Source organism: Amia ocellicauda, chromosome 10, assembly GCF_036373705.1.
Source record: "Amia ocellicauda isolate fAmiCal2 chromosome 10, fAmiCal2.hap1, whole genome shotgun sequence".
NCBI lineage: Eukaryota > Metazoa > Chordata > Actinopteri > Amiiformes > Amiidae > Amia > Amia ocellicauda.
Genome location: NC_089859.1, coordinates 7,115,117 through 7,123,868, shown reverse-complemented (window position 1 = coordinate 7,123,868; position 8,752 = coordinate 7,115,117). Strand labels below are relative to the sequence as shown.

General features: G+C 42.4%; 1 protein-coding gene across 1 annotated transcript; it reads right to left on the bottom strand.

Annotated features, from left to right (window-relative positions):
• Positions 1-7,610: 7,610 nt before the first annotated feature.
• On the bottom strand, positions 7,611-8,543 carry LOC136759661 (sphingosine 1-phosphate receptor 2-like). Its single transcript, XM_066714626.1, has one exon. The coding sequence runs from the start codon at positions 8,541-8,543 to the stop codon at positions 7,611-7,613; it is 933 nt and encodes a 310-aa protein (XP_066570723.1).
• Between the last annotated feature and the right edge of the window lie 209 nt (positions 8,544-8,752).

Genomic DNA, 8,752 nt, shown 5'->3' with positions numbered 1-8,752 from the left:
TTAAAGCAAATTCATATGGACAATGGAATCAGAATTGGTCATCATTGTCCTTAAACTTGTAGTACCATACATTATGTATTTTCTTGTTATTATGATAATATGTTTGCATTGATAAAATGGTCTGTAGTTCTGTGTAATATTTATCTTGATTCTGAAGTGCATAATGAGTGTGTGTCTTAAGGGAAGTCTATGACCAATGTATTCTAGTTGTATTAACGTATGTTTAAAACATAATGTCACCATACAGCATATGTCATATAACTTAAATAACGCAAGAATCGTTTAGGGTAGAAAAGGTAGAAAGAAATGATTTATGACTTTATACATAACATATTCCACTTTGTTCATCTCCCTCACCTCCTCCCTTGATTCCCTCTGTCCTCTCACATCTCGTCCTGTCCGTCCCTCCTCTCCACAGCCCATGATCTCCTCCGTCCTCCGCTTAACCCTGATCCACTCTGTGCCCTGCTCAACAGACGTGGAAGAGGTCCAAACTCCCAGCTGCCCTCGACCTCTGCCGCTCTCTACTGTTTACACTCTCCTCCTCACTCACCTCAGCCAGGAAGTCTTACTTCCAATCACTCTTTGAATCCTCTATCAATAACCCCTGCAAACTCTACTCCACCTTCTTCCTCCCACCTCGTCTCTCTCTGCTGATGATTTTGCCTCCTTCTTCTCCTCTAAGATCACTGACATCCGCAAGCTCTTCAACAGTCCCTCCTCCTCTCCCATCCCACCTAAATCTCCTACTAATTGATCGTCCTTACCTCATTCTCACCTCTCTCTGACTCTGAACTTTCCTCTCTCCTCCTAGGTTTCAAACCCACGATGTGCGCCTTGGACCCTCTTCTCACTCGGCTCTTCCAAGCAACTACTCCTGATCTACTCCCCTTCATCTCCTCTCTCCTCAACTCCTCACTCCTCTCTGGCTGCTTGCTCTCTGCTTTTAAACAAGCTGCTGTCATCCCACTTCTCAAAAAAACAACCCTTGACCCTACATCTCCTCAGATCTACCGCCGTGTTTCCCTACTTCCCTTCCTTTCAAAGACCCTCGAGTGAGCTATTCACTGTCAGCTCTCTGCATTTCTTTCCCATCACTCACTCCTTGATCCTCTGCAATCCAGTTTCCGCACAGCTCACTCCACTGAGACTCCCTCAGCTGTGCTTGGGTGGCCTCCCTCTCCTCAATACTAATCCTCCTTGATCTCTTCACAGAGTTTGAAACCGTCAATCACTCCATCCTCCTCTCATGCCTCGCTGACCTTGGAATCTCTGGAACTGCTCTCACCTGGTTCTCCTCCTACTTCAACGACCGGACCTACCAGGTTGGGGGTGAGGTTCCTCATCCACCCCCAACCTCTCTTCACAAGCGTACCCCAAGGCTTCATCCTGGGCCCCCTCCTGATCTCTCTCTACACACGCTCTCTGGGCCCCCTCATCGCATCCCATGGTTTCTCCTACCATTTCTATGCCTATTCCTCCTCTTTTCCCTCTTCAGATCCCCTCATCCCCTCTCGCTTCTCTTCCTGTTTGTCTGCTATTTCTGCCTGGATGAACTCACACCACCTCAAGCTAAACCTCTCCAAATCTGACCTCCTCTTTTTCCCCCCCTCCTTCTCACCTTCTGTTGATCTCTCTATCTCAATCCCCTTAGAATTTACAACACTCTCTCCCTCTTCTTCCGCTAAAGACCTAAGAGTCACCCTCGATCATGTGCTCTCCTACACTCAGTACATCACCACGCTGACACGCACCTTTCTCACCGACTACTCGACTCAGCTGCTCATCCAGTCCCTGGTCCGCTCCCGCCTGGACAACTGCAACTCCATGCTCCAGCTCATCCAGAACTCTGCGGCTCGTCTGCTATTCTCTCTGCCCTGATTTGCACACGCTACTCCACTGCTCCGCTCCCTCCACTGGCTCCCGATCTCTTCTTGCATTCAGTTCAAGACACTGACCCTCATCTACCGCTGTCTGGACCAGACTGCACCAAGCTGCCTTCAGACCCTCATCTCTCCGTACATCCCCTCCAGACCGCTCTGGTCTTCCTGCGCCAGAAGACTAACCCTGCCTCCTTTCCACTCCCCTTCCTCCAGGGCCGCTCCTTCTCATCCCTGGCCCCTAAGTGGTGGAACGACCTTCCCACCGAAGTTAAAACAGCAGAGTCCCTGACCACCTTCTGGCGATTACTCAAGACACATCTTTTCAGACTGTACCTATAATTTAGTAGTCTATTTCCCCATGTGGCTCAACTCTCCTGTAAAATTGCACTTATATATAATGTTTTCATCATACTTCTTGCTTTTACATTGCTAGCACTCATGTTGTTTATTTAGATTTCCCCTATGCCCCCCTCCCCCTTAGCTCTTAACTATGACTTCACACCTTGTCTGCACTTATTAGCAATTACAACCTATGATGCAGGACTTACATTTTGTATTTATTGTATATTTTCCTATACACGTGTGTATTACTTTTATAACTGTACTGTATTATTGCACTTCTGTAGTTTTCTTATATTTTGTAAGTCGCCCTGGATAAAGGTGCTGCTAATAAATAAATAATAATCATGATCATCATCATCACACCTGTAACCAACCATCTTTTTTCATTGACAAGCGAATGCATGAGTTTTTTTTTCCTTAAACCAGCACTGTTATAAAAACAAAAACAACCATGAATAATTAAATGATTAGACTATGAGGACCACTGACCCCTCACACCCCCCGCCTGGCCATGCATAATTCAGTCTCGCCAGGGAACTTTTCTCTGAACTACAGGAATGACAACATGGCTTGTAACTAATACTGCAACGGCTGCAGGGCATGAAAATACTGTATCCATTTCCTCTCCCATGAGCGCACACATAGACAAACCTGTGATTTTATTAAGCTACGCGATATACCTTGATATGATACGGTTCGCAACATAAGTTGAAATCTGCAAAGCAGGGGGTGGAGGGACGGGACTATGCAAACATGTATCACATATGCATACATACGAATCATACTATACATGAGCAATAATTAAATGATATCCTAGCCCTCACTCAAATGCAAATACTTGTTTTATTTATTTTGAACTTTTGACGTCACAGTTTGCCATTTTAAATCGTGTGGAAAAGCAGACCACTGTCATTTGCATAAAAGTGGCTAAATCTGTTACAGTTAACGCTTTGTAGTGCTGGCGCTGTGTCTGGTGGCACGGCGTATTGTTAATAAAGATATGGACGCCCCGTCATAAAACCTGACAAGAAAGCAGTGGAAACGGGGCATTTTTCGCAGGAGCGGAGGTGTGTTTAATTGGCCATTTAGACCTACAGGCATCTAAACTATGAGACGGGGAGCTATTTAACAATATCAAAGTCTGGCAAAGCCTAAAAGCCCATTACTGTCACTGTCCTATAAAAGATGCTTAGCATGCAATTGAATGTGCATAAACCCACAAGCGAGAGAAAAAACTACTGCGCCCCAATGCTAGACGTGCATCGTAATGGCATAGATATGCGTGTAATGATATACATACAGCAAGCGCCAAACACGCCACTTATACACATCAGATCTGTGTAAATGAAGCCCTCTTACAAACACAGCTTTCCCGGAGATGAGAAAATGGAGAGCCCAGGCAGCCTGCCATGCCAGCGACGCGAAATCACGAAGCAAATGGACACGCACAGATGCAGACATTTGACCAACGCCGAGCAGCAGCACTGCAGAGCCGGCCGAGGAGCCGCTGTCGCGTCCTTACCGGGGTGCAGCTGGCGGACAGTCCCGTGTGCGTGCCCCGCGTCCGGCTACACACTGTGCGAGGGGGCGGAGGTGCAGCGGGCAAGATGTCCTTTTGGATGTGGGATCACACCGCGAAAGCAGCCCCACAAAATACAACACAAGTGGCGAGATTTAAGCGAGACAAACCCCGTTTTTTTATTTAACATCCCCCCCCCCCTCTGCGTAATGCGTCCTCCGCAATAGAGCAAAATGTCCCCAAAAATAGCCCAGGCTGCCAAATGGCTTTCTACTGAAACCTGAGAAATTTAAAGATGTGGGCCGCTCCGGATCTGTGCTGAAAAGTGAGCAATAACTGGCAGCGACCATGAGATGAAACCATGTGCCTCAAAGTGTGTGATGACCTCTGTCGGCTTGGCTTAACTCTTGCACCTGGTGCAGAAGGAATAATAATAATGATAATCATAATAATAATAATACATAGATAAAAAAGAGGATGCCCAAAAAGGATATAATAATGATTATTATTCAACTGATGTAATGCAAAATAAAATAAAATAAATTATGAACGGAATTACAAAACGTTTTTTTTTTTTTAGTTTGTAAATGTTAAGAAATTGAATATCAGTTTAAACAGATCAAGGAGTGTCCAATCCCTGCTTCTGCTACTATAAAGCATGTGTGGTTTTATCACGTTTGTAGGGATCATTGATCACTGGATTATTTCCATTCCCTGTCTATGTGCCAAGTGCCTAGTATAACACAATATACCCCTCAGATTATTCCATGTATAAACTATTTATTTACAGCAAGACAGTAAACGCACACCAATCCAATCCTATTAAAAGTTAAATGCCAAAATGCAGAACCTTAAAGAAAGAGTTGGATTTTTTTTGTCCACTGACAGTCTGAAATAAAATAATGCATAAAGACTCTTGCTTTGCAGAGACTGGCTCGAGTGAGAGCTTGGTGTCTGTCTGCAGATGCTGGGAGGGCACTGCTGCAGAGACTGGGCACCAGCCAAGGTAACGCCACGCTGGGCCGGATAGATCAGGGCTGATCATCATCTGCAAAGCATTATCAAATTAACACTGTAGCAAAACAAAGTGGGTCTGTTTGACTCCGACTTTCTATTCAATGCTTGAGAAAAGAAAACAAAATCCCAGAGGAAATCAGATTTCTCTGTGAAACCAAACTGGGAATAAAGCTGTCTTTGTTTTCTTGTTAAAAAAATATGATTATGATTATTATTATTACTTTTTAAAATATGTTAGCAGATGCCCTTGGATTTCTTAATTGGGTCAATCAATCAAGAGTGAACTATAGATGTAAATATCAGTTTACAGTGTGTGTCCTGTTATCGGAAGGGAACTGTTTATAATGTTCCCTTCTTCAGGGTTACAGACTCTTCTGTATTTTAGTTGACATGCTCAGAGGGTTGGGTTTTGCTGTAGGGGAAAAAAAACTGTTTTTTATTTTTGGAATAAAATACTTTCAGAAAGACAAATGTAAAAGACTGGTAAAATTGGTCCATTTCCTCATAAATCAGTGTGCAATGGCTATCATTAAGAGCAGGAGGACTGAGATTGGTGGCATTTTGACAGGGATGTGTGCTATAGTGCTGGTGTCTTCTAGAGATAAGACGGAGTACGCCTCTCGTACACTGGCCCAATAATTGCAGGTGTCTGATGCAGCGTGGGGGTGGATGTGTTTCATGTTGTGCTAAAAATGGTGGAGGGGTTACGTCTCTTGTGTAAAGTTGAGATAGAGAGTAAGCTGTTTTTGAGGGGGGTGTTTGGAGTGTAGAGAAAGGATTGCAAGAGTAATTTTAGTGGTGTGGAATGTCTTGTACTTTTTGCTGATATGTTGGTAATCTTTAATGTTTTAAATTATGATTTGGTTGCTTATTTTGTGAAAGGCAAATTGTGTTGCAGAATTCTAGTCCAAACTAAGTCAGACATTTGCCAATAGACATAAAAGGGTGAACTCTGAGAAGACTGATATGTTTCTTGTATAGTGTAATAGGAAATAAAGTAAATATAGTTGACTGACTGACAGTGATTTCAGTAAAGAGACTTCTTCTTCAAATCAATACATCTCTTAACACGTCTTAATTGTCATTTATTTCCTGTCAATTAAGATTGGGGATTCACTGTGTTACAATTTCCTGTTGGGCTTCACCCAGCTAAATGTAACCATGGTTAACAAGTTAAAAAAGGGAGTACACCTGATTTGGTAGCAATCTTTAGCGCAACCAGGGTTGACTGTGCTATACATGGTTTCAGTCTGGGGTGTAGAGTGGTGTTAACACCTCATAAAACAAAAGTTTGATTATATATATTTTTTATTTTTGGCTTTGCTGGTCAGTTCAGTATAGTCATATTACCAAGTCACAACCTTCTAAATTGCTTTAACAATGTCAATCACCCAAAATACTGCAGAACATTTTCAGCATGCATGTGTCTCAGCTTGATAACATCATGACATTTTTGCAGAGAAGAGATATGAATAAGAGATATGTTAAAATTCACTCCCTAAGCATTTAGAATTGGCATATTTCTCAACTCAAACACTGCCTCAGAATGAAGAGGCATATAGCTTAGCAATGATGTCAAAAAAGACTCCGGGAATTGTTATGATAAGTCAGAGGAAAATAAATTTAACAAAAAATAGATTGCCGCTGTAGCATATTTACTGAATACAATATATCATTCCCTGCGAGGCACGAAGGCTTTACAAATGGAGGGCAGGCTTCTAGCAAAACCACAGCACCAAGAATTATTAGGGAGAAACTGAGAGAATGATTACATTGTAAACTTGGAAATACATTGCCCATATCCCAGGAAACCATAGCAAATAAAATTATATTATTCAATTATTTAAAATGACAGACCGTGCATAAGGTGGGAGTTTATGCAAATGGCCAGATTCCAGGACAAGTGAAGCATACAATTATCCTGTTTTCCTCATTAAAGTCTCACATGGCAAATAAGAACCACAGGTGTCTGGTTGTGATTATGCATTCATTCCTCAATTAAATGCCTTTTTCACAAAGATAAAGCAACTGCTTTATCTTAAATAGTCTTCAGAGGTATAAACTTCAAATTAATTCCCACCCATATGATATTTATTATGTACAAACAAGAGAAGCAATTTTGTCCTATTTTCTGATCGTTGTTTATAGATCCAATAACCTAACCCTGCTGTTTGTTAAAGATGACACAACTGGGTATATTGTTCCACACTCCCACAACTCTCTTTGTAAAGAGGAGCCTCCTACTCTCAGTCTGAAATGTATCTGTATATTGTTGAGCTTAACGCAACCCTTTGGGGTGACTTTGTTTACAACTTTTAGTATTATAACTACTTTCATTAGATCATTATCTCATCTGCTGAAGAAATTCAGTTAATGTGTATCATGTGCCTTTGATTTTGGGGATTGTTAAACTTTTTCCAGGGCAGGAATATCCTTTATACTTATGGTGATAAAAATTAAACATATTAATCTAAATAAGGGTGTTCTACTGTACTGTATAATTTAAACATTAATTTCCTTAGTTTATATTCTACAGTCCGGACTACAGAGCTTGGTGTTGACCTTTTCTATGACATTGTCTATCAGAGGACAAAGATGAGTCAGCATAAACACCTCTCAGATGTAACTAATATTAATGAGTTATTTGTGAACAATTACATTTATCATTACAATTTCCATTCATGACACACATGGTGGGATCAATCTGTGACACAACGTAGATCTTTGACCAAACTGATATTAACACTAACATCTTGATGAAATGTGGCTTAAGAAAAAGTAAATGTTCTTCAATTAATCAAAACTGTAGACATAAGTAAACAAAACTGAAATTCCTTAAGAAAACTTTTTTACAGTTTGCAGGTCCAGATGAAGCTGCAAGTTCTCACAACAGAAGTCCTCACGTCTTTCAGCTTCAGCCCGTAGGTCAATGGGCTGGCCAACGAGTTCAGCAAGATGAGAGTGGCTGCAATGTTCTTCAGCAAGCTGGGAGGCAGACAGTCACCATTATCCCAGTAAGGTTCAAGAAATGCCAGAGCAACTGCAGGGCTATAAAAGACAACAAAGGATCCAGTCACCCAGGCGACAGTTTTGGCCACTTTGATTTCCCTGTTCTTGATGCCTGCTAAGGCGACGTCTTCGTTTTTAGCCATTATTCTCACTCTCCACAGCATTACACAGCGCAGAGTCCTCAGGTAACAGAACAAAAGCGCCACCAGTGCCAGCACAAAATTGGGCACCACAACAACCAGCAGATAAATGATCCCCATGGGGGCCATAGAAGCACAGCAACGGTCAGCTGTGTTCAGGCAGTTCCAGCCCATCAAAGGCATCGCCCCAAAGGTGACGGCCAAAATCCACATTGAGATAATGGCTTTGGGCACCCAAGCCATACTTCGGGTTTTAACCTTTTTTGGGTTGGACAGAGTCAAATACCTCTCCACAGCTATTCCCAGTATACTGTACAGGGAGGCCAAAGTTGACGTCACAAAAACACAGTTTCCCACGAGGAACCACCATTGACTGCTCCCTCCTGGAAGCAGCTCCAGAGCACCCAGGAAGACCGAGTCCAAACCGAGGAGGCAGTCGGAGAAGGAAAGACTGGCTAAGATTCGAATACAAGGCTTTTTCAAGTTAGAAGCGCACAAGAGACTGAACACAAGCAAAAGGTTGATCAACACTACTGCTGAACCCAGAGTCATTTGCACCAAGTCTACGGCAAAGGTCTGCGAGATGAAAGAATTTCCCGGACTTTCATTGCACAACATGTATGTCCCAAACATTGTTATCCAGGTGAATTGAAGAAGGAACTCCTTTTCCTCAACCAGAAGACGCTGGCTTTATGTCTTCTCGTAAGCCTTAATTGGTGTTTCAGAGTAAGTCATCTTCAAATAATGGCAGAGAAAAACAGGAAATGAAAGAAGGCCCTGTATTACTACTCTTTAGGTTGAAATGGCAGGGCAAACAAGCTTTGCTTATCTTGAGTCAACTC

Bases quoted from the DNA above. Each gene is read 5' to 3' on its own strand.
- LOC136759661 (XM_066714626.1), bottom strand. From the start codon at position 8,543: ATGTTTGGGACATACATGTTGTGCAATGAAAGTCCGGGAAATTCTTTC.